The sequence below is a fragment of the Schistocerca cancellata genome, chromosome 8 (assembly GCF_023864275.1).
Source record: "Schistocerca cancellata isolate TAMUIC-IGC-003103 chromosome 8, iqSchCanc2.1, whole genome shotgun sequence".
Classification (NCBI taxonomy): Eukaryota; Metazoa; Arthropoda; class Insecta; order Orthoptera; family Acrididae; genus Schistocerca; species Schistocerca cancellata.
In genome coordinates this window covers 199,324,341-199,342,166 of record NC_064633.1, presented here as the reverse complement: position 1 = coordinate 199,342,166, position 17,826 = coordinate 199,324,341, and the positions used below count along the sequence as shown (strand labels likewise).

The 17,826-nt window shown below is 40.2% G+C and overlaps 2 protein-coding genes across 2 annotated transcripts in view; both read left to right on the top strand.

Moving 5' to 3' along the window:
* Positions 1-1,910, top strand: part of LOC126095049 (probable ATP-dependent RNA helicase DDX10) — a 91,182-nt gene extending 89,272 nt beyond the window's left edge. The window contains exon 14 of the mRNA XM_049909728.1: positions 1,619-1,910. Within this exon, the coding sequence (XP_049765685.1) occupies positions 1,619-1,757 (139 nt within the window). The 3' untranslated portion in view covers positions 1,758-1,910. The remainder of the gene's footprint in view (positions 1-1,618) is intronic.
* Positions 1,911-4,893: 2,983 nt separating this feature from the next.
* LOC126094672 (2-aminoethylphosphonate--pyruvate transaminase-like) overlaps positions 4,894-17,826 on the top strand; it is a 124,201-nt gene continuing 111,268 nt past the window's right edge. The window contains exons 1-2 of the mRNA XM_049909182.1: positions 4,894-5,049; positions 5,128-5,265. Of these exons, the coding sequence (XP_049765139.1) occupies positions 5,025-5,049; positions 5,128-5,265 (163 nt within the window). The 5' untranslated portion in view covers positions 4,894-5,024. The remainder of the gene's footprint in view (positions 5,050-5,127; positions 5,266-17,826) is intronic.

Sequence of the window (17,826 nt, the reverse complement as noted above, 5' to 3'; positions counted from 1 at the left end):
ATATTATAGTAGAACTGACATGTGATTACATTTTCACGCAATGTGGGTGCAGAGACCCTGAGAAATCAGTACCCAGAACAACCACCTCTGACCATAATAATGGCCTGGATACGCCTGGGCATTGAGTCAAACAGAGCTTGGATGGCGTGTACAGGTACAGCTGCCCATGCAGCTTCAACACGATACCACAGTTCGTCAAGAGTAGTGACTGACGTATTGTGACGAGCCAGTGGCTCGGCCACCATTGACCAGACGTTTTCAATTGGTGAGAGATCTGGAGAATGTGCTGGCCAGGGCAGCAGTCGAACATTTTCTGTATCCAGAAAGGCCTGTACAGGACCTGCAACATGCAGTCGTGCATTATCCTGTTGAAATGTAGGGTTTCGCAGGGATTGAATGAAGGGTAGAGCCAAGGGTCGTAACTCATCTGAAATGTAACGACCACTGTTCAAAGTGCCTTCAATGCGAACAAGAGGTGACCGAGATGTATAACCGATAGCACCCCATACCATCACGCTGGGTGATACGCCAGTATGGCAATGATGAATACACACTTCCAACGTGCGTTCACCGCGATGTCACCAAACACGGATGCGACCATCGTGATGCTGTAAACGGAACCTGGATACATCTGAAAAAATGACGTTTTGGCATTCGTGCACCCAGGTTCGTCGTCAAGTACACCATCGCAGGCGCTTCTGTCTGTGATGCAGTGTCAAGGGTAACCGCAGCCGTGGTCTCTGAGCTGATAGTCCATGCTGCTCAAACGTCATCGAACTGTACTTCGTGCATATGGTTGTTGTCTTGCAAACATCCCCATCTGGTGACTTAGGGATCGAGACGTGGCTGCACGATCTGTTACAGCCATGCAGATAAGATGCCTGTCATCTCAACTGCTAGTGATACGAGGCCATTGGGATCCAGCACGCCGTTCCGTATTACCCTCCTGAACCCACTGATTCCATGTTCTGCTAACAGTCATTGTATCTCGACCAACGCGAGCAGCAATGTCGCAATATGATACACCGCAATCGCGATAGGCTACAATCCAACCTTTATCAAAGTCGGAAACGTGATGGTATGCATTTCTCCTCCTTACACTAGGCATCACAACAACGTTTCACCAGGGAACACCGGTCAACTGCTGTTTGTGTATGAGAAATCAGTTGGAAACTTTCTTCATGTGAGCATGTTATAGATGTTGCCACCAGCTCCAACCTTGTGTGAATGCTCTGAAAAGCTAATCATTTGCATGTCACAGCATCTTCTTCCTGTCGGTTAAATTTCGCGTCTGTAGCATGTCATCTTCGTGGTGTAGCAATTTTAATGGCCAGTAGTGTAGTTATAAAAAGAGAGTACAACTGATAGCCATTCAGTATCTTGGACGAAAAAGTCCAAGGAAGGGGGGGGGAAGGAACAAAAATTATGGTAGTGCTGTTGAATAGGCTTCTAACCATTTGAATGTTGTAGTAAGGAAAATAATTTGAACTTCGCAGTGAAAATGGCCACTACCAATATTTTTATTTTTTTAAATCATGCATTACAGTACATTCTGAAAAATAATTTGGATGTATGATAATGTTTAAATATTAAATGCTGTTGATATCTTTTATTCCAGATCAAAAACAACAGTCGGAAAGAGGAAAATGTCTCTTGAAAGTAACAGTGGTAATGTGAAGAAAGTAAAGAAAGCCAATCACCTACCAGAAAGCTTGGAAGATGCTGAATATCTAGCTCTGCAGTTTCTAAGAAGCTGACAGTTTGTGTAGAATTATAAGTAACAGTGTGGTGACTGATGTACACAAGAAAATATTTTGAATGTTGAACTGTTTGTTAAATGTCTGTAAATAGTCACAGTCTGAAATTCATTAAATTATTTGTGTTTATGGTTACTCAATCATTTTCTGCAACTGTGTGTTTCCTTTTTTGCTTCATACTTCTCATTGAGAATGAAATCTTATCATATTGAATATCACAGCCAAGAACTCATTCAAAGAATTTACACCTCAGACCCATTGTTAACTCAGTCAAAAGTGCAGCCCACAAATTAATGATAGTACTACATAACACATTAGTGACATTACTTGAAAAATACGTGTGGTCACATTCTAATTCTGTAACCAATAGTTATGGTGTTATATATATATATATAGTGTATGAGTCATCTAAATTTGACACGTAATGCCAGATACTTTCTCCATTATATTGTAAATTTGTGCATTTGCATACTTACTTTTTTCCGATGAAATTCATGTGCATAATGTCTTTTAGCTCTTATACTTGAAGTGACTGAGCAACACCCATTTGTTTATTGAGCTTTTTATTAATCAGTTTAAGATCTTGACACAAACAGAAAACCTAGTCATTTACCCCAAAAAATTTTAAACAAGAACATTGTTTTTGAACATTTGTATTTATATTTTACAGTTTTTTTCCATTCCTTTCTCTTCTGATGTCTCATTTTACCAAAATACACCACCAAAGGTAAACATACAGTAGCTGGCAGTGGAGGTGGGGCACCTGCTAGTACCATGACCAGTGAACTTTCCACTAGCTGTTGGCCACTATAAACCCCAAAAACATAAAAATCACAGTGTTAAGGCACAAATATAGAAACATACCACCTTTTTCTGTGGCTTCAGCTATTTCATTATTGCACGACTGAGACAAACTTAACTTGCAGTTTAATCTTGTGTAAATTCTGTTCCCTCAAAGAGATCACATAGAAGGTTGTTTTTGAAAATCAAACGCAGAAATACATCCAGTACTAAACTTTGTGTGACACCATATTCAAGGTTTTCTCTTGTGAATTATTTTCATGTTGAGGCAATTTCAGACTCTTTCACGTCTTTCTGCTTCAGCCAAGGAGTAGTTTTCATTTTCCTTACCATTTCTACATGCTCAGCAGAGTGTAGCACTTTGCTGTGCAAATCTTAAGGACTAACCTAACTTTAGCATGATGTCACTCCCAAGTGACATACCTAGATGAAACTTGGACCATCCATAGAAAGAACTGCTACAGTATGGCACAGAGGAAAACTGAAAGAAATACACAGTAAGATGAACAGAAATGACACTTTTATTTAAGGACAATAATTACACTGAAGTCACTGCAATCCATGATTGTCTCTTGGACATTACAAAAGATGGGACATCGTTCTTGATGTGGTGAGTGGTCACCACAGGTGGTAATGCATGCTCTGCAACATGCTCCTGTGCTGGCCATAAGGTTTTAATGAGTTCTTGTGGTAGGATGTTCCATTCCTCCACAAATGTGGTTCACAATTGCTGGATGGTCTTTGGTGTGTAAGAAAATGTGCTGTAGGATGTCTCTCAAATGCATCCCACGCGTGTTTGAAAGGATTTAAGTCGGGGGGGGGGGGGGGGGGGGGGGGGGGGGAGAAAGTCAGTCCATTCACTGAATATCCTCTCAATCCGTGAGCTCATCCAGTTGCACAGTTCAATGCATGTACAATTTGTCATCCATAGAAATTTAAGTTAGGGCCAACCACTCCCTTCAAAAGATGCTCGTGCGCAGTGTTACAGGTGATGTTTACCAGTGAGTGTAGTGTGTTCAAAGATTTTGAGGTCAGTATGTGCACACAACATTATGCCTTCTCACACCATATCACCTGAATAACCAAAACAGTCATTTTTGCCAATGTTGAATGTACCGTCATATGACGAGAGATGGGAACATTTATTGTGCCCAGGAACATTGTCAAACATAAAACAAAACTGGTAATGTATACTGATCTCACACACATTGGAAACTTAATTGCGAAGCTTTTTTACTTTACTAAATGCATGCTAGGCTATTTTCATTCTTCACTTTTTTTTTTCTTTTGGTGTCATCCAGTTGTCTCTAATTTCCGTAAACAACTAAAACTTATCTACCAGCTCTGTGAATTCATTGTTTCAGTACAAATCTACACTATTTTCGTTCTGATCTGTTAATTGTATTTGACTTATTCTAAATGATTTTCAGGCCTATTTTCAAACTTCTATTCAGTTTTTTAAATTGTTGAAATTTATGCATGCTGGAGGCAAAGAGTACAGTGTTAATAAAACAAAAGTATTTGGATATGTTCATTAACATGTATTCCTTCTTCATTTCCCTAGTTTGAGAATTATCTTCCTCTAGGGCTGCCATGAATAGTTTTTGAATTTCTTTAAGTTCTGAAGGTTTTTTTATTTTTTTTATGAAAACTCCTGGTTCACCTGCAGACGTGCCATATGAAATTTTAAATAAAACAAATGTAGTCTAAGAAAAACAGATTAGAAGTTTTCCTACACTTTGTCATAGACCATAGCAGTTACTCGCAGAAAAGGCCAAAGCTATGGAAGGCTTTGTTGATATAAAAGTTTGCACAGTATATCTATCCTTCGAAAGAATATTTTCCTTCATGCATACCTGAAGAAAGAACAGAAAATGACAGATGATGGATTAAAAAATTATTTGCTTGGAATTTGAGGAAAGAAGTTATAGGATAGGAGGAGGAGAAAATGAAAATGCACAACAAAAATTATGTATGGTAGTGGACTAACTTTTTAAATCCCTCCCTGCAGATACACATATAGTACTAGTTATTTATTTATTTATTTATTGAATAACCTGCACTTTACATGTGATTGGATTTTCTGGCTCACCTCAGGAGCTGTTAGATATATTCAAATGGAGAATCTGTTGATATTATGTAACAGTTATGAACATATACAAGTTATCTAAGGATGCCTAATTTCAGTTTCTTGGCCTAGATTTGAGCAGTTGTAATTGTGACACACCATTAGCTTCTGCATCTTTACAACTTCCCTCTCACTCCCACACCCCACATCTTGTGGTTGGCGAGGATTCACGGACACATGGAAGAAGCGTACGTCCTTGATCTTGAGGTCAGTGTTATCACCATTTGTGTAGATAACTAGCCAGTCACAATTAATAAGGCATTGCCCTCATATATCCTGCTGATGAAAAGAATTGTGAAGTATTTCTTAAAACACAGAGCAGAACAGTTCTTACACACATGGCCAACACATTCACATATATTGGTAAGCTTCATTTTCAGTGTAAAAATTACTGCTTTTTTGACAGAGATACAACATGACATAAATCCTTTACCTCTTCAGAGAAGAAACTGTTCACCCCAGGTCCACTAGGATGTAGCAAACCAGTGAAAGAAGCCATGTTATTTGATCTTGGCTCTAGAGACACACAATTTATTAATGTTATCAAGGAGATCAGGCAGTCTCTTCTGGAAATTACAGGTAAAACAAAAATTATCAATGTATCGTGCATATGTTGCATGGCAATTTTTATGTAAATATCTATCTTGTGTTATGGACTGTGATGTCTGAAGGTTTTACTTGCGTCCCATTTTAGAATGAGATATATATTAATTAGCATGAAAATGCTGTTCTGATATCGATTGTAATATTTTATGAATGCTTCTTCCTGGATTAAAAACATTATTTTTACCCCATATTTGCCCACAATAACACAAATACAGAGAGTTTATAAGTATTTTGTGATAGAAATGTTGTAAATCATTGTTCTTTGCTGTTAACCAGCAAACTATCCGTAGTGTGTTATCAAACCTAATACATTTTTTAATTTTTTTTTCTCCAAAGCTAATTATATTTTATATCCTTGACACGGTAAGTTGCGTCAACTCTCATTGTTATTCCTAAATACTCAATAATGATTGTTTACAATCAAATAATAGGAAATCCATGGTCGCCAGGCTTCAGTTTCCAGAGATGACAGTTGCTGCACGCGCGTTTGTGTGTGTGTGTGTGTGTGTGTGTGTGTGTGTGTGTGTGTGTGTTTGTGGGGGGGGGGGGGGGGATATTCATGCACATGCCTTTGTACCTCTGATGAAGCTTATTAAACAGTGTAATGCTTTTTCATTTACCAGATTTTCTTCTTTGAGACTGCAGCCTTTTACTGCTGCCTCAACAAGTAAACAAATTTTCTTGCCTTTGTATTTTTCTTACTCAGTACACTCCCAGCTCACCACATTGTATCCATATTTAGGTGTGTATGTTCTTAGATGATGGGAGGTCCACCAGGTATTAGTATCAGTAATTTATTCATCCAATTATCATTTGACAATGATTTAGGCTTTGTCAGCTTAATACAGGAAAAAATGTAAGTAATACACAGAAACATATAAAGGCATCTGTATAAGCTTAACAGGGAGAGAAGAGGTGGTGAGACGTAATCATGTAGGAGGAACCAATCTGGCTTCTGTCTGAATTAATTTAGGAAAACCTTTTGAGAAGCTAAATCAGGATGACTGGACAGAGCATGAACCTTTAATGTTCGAGTCTTAGGTCATTGTCTCAACAAATGCTCTGTATCGTTCTGTTATGTGTATGTAAAATGCTTTTACATATGTACATATTTGGAACAATTTAGCTAGATAACATGAAAAACAGTTAAACATTGGTTAACACTGCATATATCACACACTATTACAGTGTTCTGCATACATTGCTTACACTTATAGATTCCTTCTGTCATGTGGCTGTTACATCTCCATATCTTCCCTCCTGCAGGTCGGAAAAACTGAATCAGTAACCCCCCCCCCCCCCCCCTTAAGGTGTAAGATGTCGAGATTGAACGTAGTGAGATGTTGAGATCTTTAAATCGTGAGACATTAGTTTTACGTATTACTGATCCTGGGTGTGTGATTCTGCTGTAAAAAATAATTACAGTTTGAACATTTGTGTAACTGAGGTGTTTTTGTTCTCTTTAATTTTGTTATTGACCCTTAATGTGAGTTCTCAAAGTAATTTTTAATTGTGTAGTAAACTCCAGACTGCGTGTTTAAGTTTCCTTTCATCCAAAGTGTAAGTGAGCACCGCAACCGTGCATTGTATAGGTCTAAATAGTGAGCTTCCAATTAGTTACCCAGTTGTAATCCCTGATTGTGTCATCAAGACTGATTTACAGAAGCAATTTACAGGCCACAGAGGGGGGGGGGGGGGGGGGGGGAGAAGAGCGACAAGATGGGTGAAAGGTAGGAAATGTCAGATCAAATAAGATTTTTCAAATAATCAAGGACTGGAAATGCACCATTGTGGAGCTATGACCATAAAATGGTAATCAATCAACAAACAAAAGTAAAATGAATCAATCTAACTGGTACTTAATTGATAAATTTTCTCAGGATAGCTTTTTAAGCTGAAGAGTTAAAGATAGGGGGGCGGGGGGGGGGGGGGGGGTCCGACTCACAAAATAACAAAATAACACTAGGTTCTGTGTGGGGCGGCGGTGGATTGGATGGACTGCTGTAGCCTGTTGTGGGGTTGTTGGGCTATGGTGGGACGAAGCCTCTCAGTCGTTTCTAGGTCCCCAGTTTAATACGTACATACACGGTATAATAACAATGTTATGAAAAAGATATATTGCTACTCACCATATAGAGGAGATGTTGAATCACAGATGGGCACAACAGAAAGCCTGGTATGCATTTAAGCTTTCAACCAAAAGGCCTCCTTTCAAAACAGTAAGAGGGTACACAGTCAGACAAACACAACTTGCACACACGAGACTGTGGACTTCCTGTGTGCGACTCATTGTTCTCCTGTATGTTGAGTAGCAATAACATTGTGAATTTGGTTAACTACAGATTTTTGAGTTACAAGACACTGAATAATACTGAAAGCTTTCTCTGGAAACTACTTGGAACATATAGTCAGAAGCCCACTCACAATGGAAATATGTTACATTTAGTGACAATAAATGGGTCCAACTCCTTTGAGAATGTGCACCTTGAAACTGGTATCTGTGACCACTCGGTCATTGTAGCAACATTGATTACACAAGTAAAAAGAGCAACTAAATTAAGTAGAAAGAGTTATGTATTCAGCAGAGTAAATAGATATATCCCAGAGGTCTGGGAAGGACCAAGAAGAGGAACTTATAATGTTGGTCCACAGTTGCACGTAATTGGACAAGTGCAAAAATACAAATAATTTTAAGACAGAACACTGGTTCTCACAGGTACAAGAGTATATGCACTTTGAAAACCAGTTTGTAGCCAAGACTTATCAACAGCACATTTACCAAAAATTCAAATAGAATCTGTGATCAAAGTTGAAGTATTATTACAGCAACATTTGACATGTAGAAGTAGTCTGATAGATCTCTTGGATGAACAGTGTGCAGGCACAGAATCACAACTCTCTGGTATTATAGTGGTGGCCCTCTTTTATCTCTGGTATAAAGTGATTGTTCATGCCTGTGAAATCTTCACCTCCTATGCAGCTGCTTCCTGGATCCTTGTGAATGACCACTTTCAGCTGCACGGGTGACTGGCAATACAGTATTGGTAGCACTGCCGGGATACTAAATCCCTCACTCTTGGGTTCAGTACACACTAACATTATTGCCAATGAACAGGATCTGTAGGATCCAATATCACAATTGCAGAAACAGCTATTACAGATGAAATAAAATACATGACATCTGAAACCTATCACTTCTTTCACTGATTGGATTACAAATGCAGCTGCTGAAAAGTATCAAAAAGAAAGTATCATAAATGCAAAATCAAGCAGTGGAAACTCCAGATTGGAATATTAACAAAATTAGGAAAAGATAGATCATTCACCGTAAAGATGAAACACAGAGTTGCAGACACACACAATGAAAAGGGACAATTTGACTTTCGGCCAAAGCCTTCATCAGAAAAGGAAGCGCCCACACACACACACACACACACACACACACACACACACACACACATACATTCATTCACATGAGGAAGCACACGTGACCGCCATCTCCAACAGCAAATGGTCTGAGCTGCCAGAAATGGTGGTCATGTGTGTGCGAGGTGTGCTAACTTGTGTGAATCGATGTATGTCTCTTTCCTTTTCTGATTAAGTCTTTGATTGAAAGCTAATATGTAAGTGTCATTTCATTGTGTCCGTTTCCGATGCAATGTGTCATATTTACAGTGAATAGCAATCTGTCTTGGCCATGCAGATGACAGGTGTTTGACAGTAATGTATTTTGTTTTGTCAGGAATAAATGTTTCTGCTGCCATAACATGAGATAGGCATAATTTGTTTGCTTTTGGTATTAAATGTGTCTGTCACACCATTTGATATTCGTGCTTGAAGATGACAGACATTCGTAATCACCACTAATAAGTATATTGACAGCCATTATCAGTATTTATCATGTTCAAAAATTTTATAATGAAATCTACCCTTGCTTCATCAAACCACATGTGAAACCGATAAATTATTCTGTCAATTTAATCAGAGGCATGAAAGGTACAGCCGAGTTCTCAGTGACAAATTCTGCTGGATGTTTACTGAAAACCTTCCATAGTGACCACACTCTTGTATGTAATTGGGATTTTCATAAATGCGCTGTTCGTAGTTGCAAATGTTAAATGTCCCTTTCTGAGTGCACAGTAAGAATACAAGCCACTTTCATTTTGTGAGATTCAAAACAGGCTAAAGAGTGAAATCAAGCTCTTGAGCTGTAGCGGTGAGCTAGTTGAAGGTGATGTTTCAAAACGCTGGTGTACCTCTTCACCAAATTCTCAATTGCCCTCTGTTGTTCAACCATTCTACCTTGGTATTTTTTGGGTGCAAAGATGCGTGTTTCTTTCAAGCACTGGTCCCCAGCCCTAAACATATTGACTGCTGTTGGTCTTATATTAAGGAAATGTTCAGCATACTGCACCCAAAGCAATTGCACTCTGCTCCATAAGCTATGCAAATGTCTGCTAACTTGCTTGTGTACCTGCTCATGGCAATTACAGTGAGATGTAGCATATGAAAACTGTAATGAAGTGCTGTATAATACAGCAGTAGCTTTCTTGGACAAAATCGCAGTCCTGGAGACACTGTTTGCTCGATCTACTGTAGTTGGAGTACTAACGATGACAGTCAAGTTTAGGCTCATTCTTCCCATCTATGTCACACAGTTTATGGTTATTTGAATTTATATATTGTCATTTGGAGATAGCGAGTGGAGCTGTGGACGCTAGAAAATGGAGTGCTAATTGGAGAAATAAGAACATTTCTGACATATTCTTCTGTTTGAGTTCAGTACAGGAGTAATAGCAGCAGAGGCAACCAGGAATATTTGCATTGTGCATTGGGATATTGCCACTCGTCAGAGCTCCACAACAAAATGGTTTTCTCATTTTAAGGAGGATCAATTTGACATTAGTGACTCTCCAAGTTTAGGAAGTCCATTGGAATTTGATGATGATTGTTTTAACACATTAACCCAGAATGATCTACATCAACGGTCTCGAGAACTGGCAAATGTAATGAACTGTGAATATTCCACTATTGTGCTATATTTACCTGCTAAGAGGGAGGTTCAAAAATTGGGTGTGTGGGTACTGCATGCTCTAAGCCAAGATCTCAGAAATCAGTGAGTGGCCACATGTGCACCTCTACTTGCTCATCGTCAATTGGCTCTTGAATAACACCAACCATTCCCATCCTGTGTTGTTACTGGTGATGAGCAGTGGTGCCTTTATGCGAACATAAGGAAAAGAAAGGAATGATTGAGCCCAAACAAAGCAAAAACTCCCTGTACAGAGACCTGCTCACATTCACGAAAGATAAACTTCGCTTGACAAGTTCTTTGCCTCAAAACCACACGATTTCTTCTGTTGGTGTATTGAAAAGTTGCCCTAGCATTGGCAGACTTGTAAATAGTGAAGGATAATATATTATTGCTGACTTAAGTCTCTGTTATGTGTATCTGATTCGTTTATTAAACTTAGAAACAAACCGAACTTATCCACCAACCCAATATCTGGAGGATAATTGTAAGTGAAATTTAATGAATATGTTAAATCTATCATTTAAGATATGCTTTTATAGCTGTTTATTAAAATATTTGTTTTTAGAACTTTATTAAACTTCCAATATATTTTTACTATCTTTAGAGGTGAAATTTTTTCTTACTTCACCCACAGTTGTGTGTAGTCTAACCTATGTAAGGATGCTAAAGGCTATGATGCTGTGCTTCCCTAACCACAACAAGAAGTACCTCTCACTGAAGGAAAAAAAAAGAAGGCAGTTGCGATTGACTGACCTCTATGTCATCTGCTGCCAGTGGCATCATTCAGATGTTGTTTGGATGGGCACAGGGTCACCACTTTGCTTTCCTGGTCATTGTTGGCTTTCTTGGCCATGGAGCCACTACTTCTCGATTATTAGCTCCTCGCTCGGCATTGTGAGGCTGAGTGCACCCTGTCCCAGTCCTCATGTCAAGTAAGAGTCACTGGCAGTACCAGAAATTGAACCCAAGTCCTCTACATTGCCGTCAGACATGCTGGTCACTAAGATACGAAGGTAGACATATTTGCAAAGAGTTTCCCCCAAAAAATCAAATTCACAGGTGAGTCCCACACTTGTGTTAATACTTTGGAGACCAGTCACTTGGAAGAATATCGGGTCTTGGAAACCAGCCATTTGTGCCGTTATTTATAGTATTACTGGCACATATACAGTGTGTTTCAAAAAGAATGATCTGTTTTCAAAACTCCATATTTGTTGACAAAAACATACTACAAAAGTGGAATGAATTACAATAAACTCACAAAATCTTAATGTCTCAGCCATGCTATTACAAATGCCACGCATGTCCACCAGCAGCAGCAGTGCGAACAGCAGGTAGATGAATAGCTAAATTCGTCATAAACTTTACACAATATATCTGCTTTTACAAAAGTTGTGGCGCCTGTTATTCTGTCCTTCACTTCTTCTCTGTCACAAGGTAAAGGGAACACACTTTCCTTCGCATATCCCCACAAGGAAAAATCACATGGGGTCACGTCTGGTGATCTTGGAGGCCAAGAATGCAGGGCAGTGTCTCGGGGTCCTTTGCTCCCTATCTGGTATTGATGTTGAGTGTCACTGAGAAACTGATTTATGTTGTTGAGCCAGTGTAGTGGGGCAGTGTCCTGTTGGGAAATGAAGTCATCAGAGTCCTCCTGAAGTTTTGGAAAAAAACCGTTATAAAACATTTGAAGATAGCTCATTCCAGTCACTGATTTCCTCAAGAAAGAAGGGATTGTACAATTTTTCATGAGAAATAGCACAAAAATCTTTCACTTTAGGTCTCTTTCATACTCAGTAATGTCATGAGGGTTCTGGAGTCCTCATATGGGCATGTTATGTCAGTTTACTTTACCACTGACACAAAGTGTTGTTTCATCACCAAAAATTAACCATGATAAAAATGTATCATCTTCCATGTCCTCTAGCAGAGCATTGCTGAAGTCAACCCATTTCTTTGTGTCACTAACCTGAAGAGCTCGCATTAATTGTAGCCTGTATGGCTTATAGACCAAGCAACACTTTAACACTTGCCAGACAGTTGTATGAGGCATTGCCAGTTCTCTGTTTGTGCAGTGAGTAGACTTTCGTGGACACCACTCAAATGTTTGTTACATTCTTTCCACCATGTCATCAGAAGTGCGAGGTCAACTTGGACCGTTACCTTTGCTCAAGCATCCTGTCTCTTCAGATTAGCGATGGTACTGCAGATCAATGCTTGCAGATCAATCTCAAAACTGAAAACAGTTTGCTGGACCAAAATCACTGACTCACTCTTGGCATACTGCAGCACACATAACGTCTTCTGTTGAGCAGACACCATCTTACTTCTAACTGACTGCAAACTGAGAAGACGCACTGACTGACATCTTACAGTAATTTTCTGAAACTGTAGGCCATGGTCATTCAAACTACTCACATTCCGTGCCAGCATGTCCCATATTCTGTAGTTATTACTGTCCAAAATTAGGTCATTTTTTTCTGAAATACCCTGTATAAATGATGTGTCTACAAGAGTAATACATACTAAAAATTGACCCAGCTTCAATATTTAATTTTCATTTTTACTTTAGTTCTTTGATAGATTACAATTTTAAAATAATGATGACAGAAAGTAAAATTATTATTCCAAGAAAAAATCACGAAGAGAATTATTGACCAATTCCTTCCTATTTAGCTTCCAAAACTTATTGCTCATGTAATGGATGTGATGTATTCGTAGTAGAATTATAGGAAACTGCAAAACAAAACAAATACAAGCATGAAATTAAGTCAATGCAATGACATTGGCTCAACCATTCACAACAGCAGCTGTTTCATTCACTAATGTTTGTTTTGAAATAACCTTAGAAATTGACAGCAGAAGGCAGCACCAGTCAAGGAACAACTAGCAAGATGTCCGCACATTGTTCTCATATGAAATGAGCCCAGTTTTTGAGCGATACGTGGCTTGCGCATTGAGAAAATTGCTGCCCGATATGGGAGGTGCTATCCAAAATATCCAAGAATTTCACTGTAATGATCAAACCAGTAGCAGTATGAGATTCCACTGCTAGATGTCTCAAGGTATGTCTTAGCTTCTGCAGCTCACAGTTTTGTGATCTTTGGTGTGTGCAGTTGTGAGTTGTAGTGGTGCATGTCAGGATGTGTTTCGTGTTTCTGTGAAATGCAAAATGGATAACATGAGGGAGCAAAGGATTTGCAACAAATTATGTCTCAAGTTCAAGAAAACTGTAGCTGAAACCACTTCATGCTGACAGAGGAATTTGTTGAGAGTTCACTGAGTCAAGCAAGAATATTTGAGTGGTTCAAGCACTTTGAGGAAGGCTGAAAATCTGTAGAAGATGATAAACATTTGGGTTGACAATCAACATTCACAACACTGGAACTGATCATAAAATAGCACAACATGAGTCACGAAGAGTGAAAGCAGACAATTTACAATGTTTTTAACAGACTTGGACTGTCATACGGTATGTGTCAATGAAGTGTAGCTGATGAATCGAACATGCGACAATTTTGCAGTGAAGTTTGTCCCTCTCCTTCTCAGAGTTGACCAACTAAACCTCAGTATTCAGACGTACGCTGAGATGCAACAAAGAATTCAAATGTGTCCAAAATTCTTATCCACATTCATGAGAGGTGTTGAATCTTGGGTCTGTGGTCATGACCCTGAAAAGAAGTAGCAGTCATCACAATGGAAAAACCCCATCTTTTCCAAGGCCAAAAAAGACTTGACAAGTTCACAGCAACATGAAGTCAATGCTGATCATTTTTTCAACATTCAGGGAATAGAGCATAAGAAGTTTGTTCCACCTGGTCTGACTGTCAACGGGCAATTTTACTGTGAGGTTTTGAAGTTACTGAGGGAAAATGTTTGGTACAAAGGGCCAGACTTGTGGATAAAGAAAGGCTGAATTAGTGTACCATGACAACACACACAAGCACTTCACTCTTTGTGCAGAAATTCCTGGCCAAAAACTACATATCAACGGTCCCCCACCCTACCTGCTCACCAGCCCTAGCCCTGTGCGATTTCTACCTGTTACTGAAGATGAAAATCATGTTGAAAAAGTGGCTTTTGACTCAATTGAAAACATCCAAGCGGAATTGCAAGGGGCCTGAACACCCTTCACCCTGCAGACTTCTAGGAGTGCTTCCAAAGATGGGAACAATTCTGGGATGATTACATACACATCCAACGTGACTAATTTGAAGGTGATAAAGGACATTAGGCAGTAAGTATAGTTTTCTGATTTTTACACTGAAATTCTTGGATATTTTGGGTCGCACCTTGTATTCTTGGGTGTGGTCTTTTTAACACAAAGTTGTGCCCGAAGCCATGCTTGGGCTTGGTCCTGAGAGTTCTGCATCAGCTCAGATCCATTAGAAGTACTACCTATCAATAAGATCTTCATTCCTTAATGAAATTTGTCATAAATAACATGCTACTGGTCATTAAAATTGGAATGTAATGAAGACGACACACAGCAATCACAAACTGGCATGAAGAGTACTTAAGACTTGGCTATGCAAATGATTTTCATTTCAGCCTGAAGCAGGTAGGAGTAAAGCCATATACATTCTGTATATAAGGAATAGAAATCAAATTTGAATTATGTTTGTTTGTGAGGAGATTGTGTTACACCTCGTGTCAGAAGGAGAAACATCACCACCATATACGAGAATTGAACAGTGGCAGGATTATGAACTGCAAAAATGCAGTTTCTCGTCCTGCTTATTTGCTAACTTGTTTCAGTCAAAATCCCATGACCGTCATGATAATATGGAGTTGATGGGGTCAGGAGGACCATTCACAATATTATGCAGGATCTGAGCAGCCTCACATGACTAGCATCCAAGAGGACACGCATACTCCTCACTCGCTTGTCAGCTGTGTGGGATTTTTCAGCTGTGTCATGTAACATTAGTGGGAAATGGGTATGTTTGTAAGTTAAGTATCCATATACCCAATGTGATGATGCTCGGCCACCACGAACTTTACGGCAACTACTGTTGCAGCTTCCCTTGATGTGGCAGCAGAGAGAGGTGTGTTGACAGTGGTGCACCCAGTGGCAACACTGGACATGGAGGATGCCCTACATTGTCTCTTCAGACAAGTACTGGTTGACTGTACAGTGTCACAATGGGCACATACATGTGTGGAGGCTCCAAGGAGAACAAAAGTCGCCAGACTGCATTTATCGCCATCATACGGGCGCAGCACTTCGCCTAACAGTATGGGGTGCAATCACATCAGATTTACATAGCCAGTAATTTGGATAGCAGCCATTACATTTCTGACACGTTAACAACAATAACAGTACCAGACCCTATCTTTGAGGTCTCTGTGACGTTCTCTTTCAACAAGACCTCATGTTGGCTGTAGTGTCCTGACCTATCTCGACACAGAGATTGTTGCACTGGTGGTGTGGCCAAAAGGTTTTTCCTGGTCTCTCACACATTGAAAACATCTTGTCACAGGTTGCCGAGAGAGTGGCATGCCAGCATTTGCTGGCCACTGTGATTGATGAACTATGGCGAAGAACTGAAGTCGATGTGGATGTGACAGACTACTTCTGCACTGGACTGAGCATAGGCGATGGGCTGTGGTGAGGGTGCAGGCTGATGGCAGCTTAGGAAAACAACATGAACAAGTCAAAAACTTCATTACAATCCGTGCAGCTATGCACAGATGTGGCAGTGTGGCAGCCGTGCCTCTCTGGGTGCGTGGTGTGGTGATAGCTGGTGACTAGTCAGTGGGTTCTGATGTTTGCTTCCCAGAATGCTGTCACCTGAAGCCAGCTATCAGTACACAACCCAGTTAGGTGTACCACACTGTATGCAAGTGGCACCAGTTGCACAAAAGATGACTGGAACACCTGCAGAGACTGTTGCCTTTCAATGGTAAGTCTGTCCTCTATGAGTGTCAGCATGAGGCGCCACAGTGCCTGCGTCAGCATAGAATGGAGATTAGCTGTACTGCCCCGGTCGTGACATGTTGCCTCTCGGGCAGGAGTCAAGCTGTTACTGGGGTGAGCCTGGAAGTGTTCACCAGTGGAGAGGTTTCAAGTCTCAGAAGGAGGGCTTGGTGCTAGAAGATGGTATGGCATTTGCAGATGACTGGGCTTGTGGTCACTACTTGCTGATCCGTGGCGTGGCAGTAATTGGCGTAGCCCCCTCGTTATCTTTGATCTGCTGGGCTGTGAGTATCTCTGCTAAAAAGTCACAGCTATTTATACAAGATAGCAGCTCTTTCATGTCCACCGCTCGTGGTCTCGCGGTAGCGTTCTCGCTTCCCGAGCACGGGGTCCCGGGTTCGATTCCTGGTGGGGTCAGGGATTTTCACCTGCCTCGAGATGACTGGGTGTTTGTGTTGTCCTCATCATTTCATCATCATCCAGGAAAGTGGCGAAATTGGACTGAGCAAAGGTTGGGAAATTGTACGGGCACTGATAACCACGCAGTTGAGCGCCCCGCAAACCAAACATCATCATCATCATCACTGCTCTTTCATGTTGCTGACAACACTTCTGTGGCCCATTCTGTAAGACATTTGTCTTACCACTGCGCTGGCAGGTTCGTGGCGCTGGGCCAGGTCTGTCTCACAATGTATGAATAGTTCTGTTGCTATACCTATGGTGTCTGGAATGCTACACTGCCCTGCTTCCATAGAATGACCAAAAAATAATGGCAGCACTAGTTTCCCTCTGCTTTGGAAGACCTGGTCCCCAGATCTCTACCCTGGACCAGTCGGCAACAAAGCTCAAGGTAAATGGCCAGTATTGCACAATATTTTCAAAAAATTTTCACTTTGTTATTACTAGGCAGCTTGAACCACAAGGTTCAGAGGCTGTTATTTTACCCTACAACACATAGTGATTAGATCCTTACTTAAAGCTAGAAGGTTACATCTGTGTTACAATAATTAAAAGACCATTTGATCTCATGAGAGCATGTTGCACAATGTACAACTACTAACATCCCACTAACCTTGTTATCTAGGTAACACACTGTATGCCACTTAACATCTCACCACACTTCTCAAAGTCCACACGGCTTGTCCAATAGCCTTAAAAGCTGTGACATGCATTTCTTATTACTATATTACGATATACAATCACTTCTATTCTCCCTATCCATTCCCTGTAGCTTAAGCTGTAGTCAGTGACCTTGTCTACTGAGGTCTGTACTTCTAGGGAGTCAGCAGGGTCAGTAACTTTCCACATGAAATAGATGAAGGCCGCACAGAATGAAGTCAGATCTACTATAGTGCGAAATATCATAACACAAGACAACAGCCATACAGTGCTTCCTCTCAATACTGCGGCACATATTTTAGCCTCTTTTCTGCCAAAACACACTGTTCTTGCATTGCTATGAATTCGTTCAAGGAGTAGATTAAGTATGGTTTCAACACACTGTTGAGGAAGTTTAAATACTGTGCTGCAAGTACCGCCATTGGTTGGTCTGGCGAGTACAACTGTAGCTATGTTATGT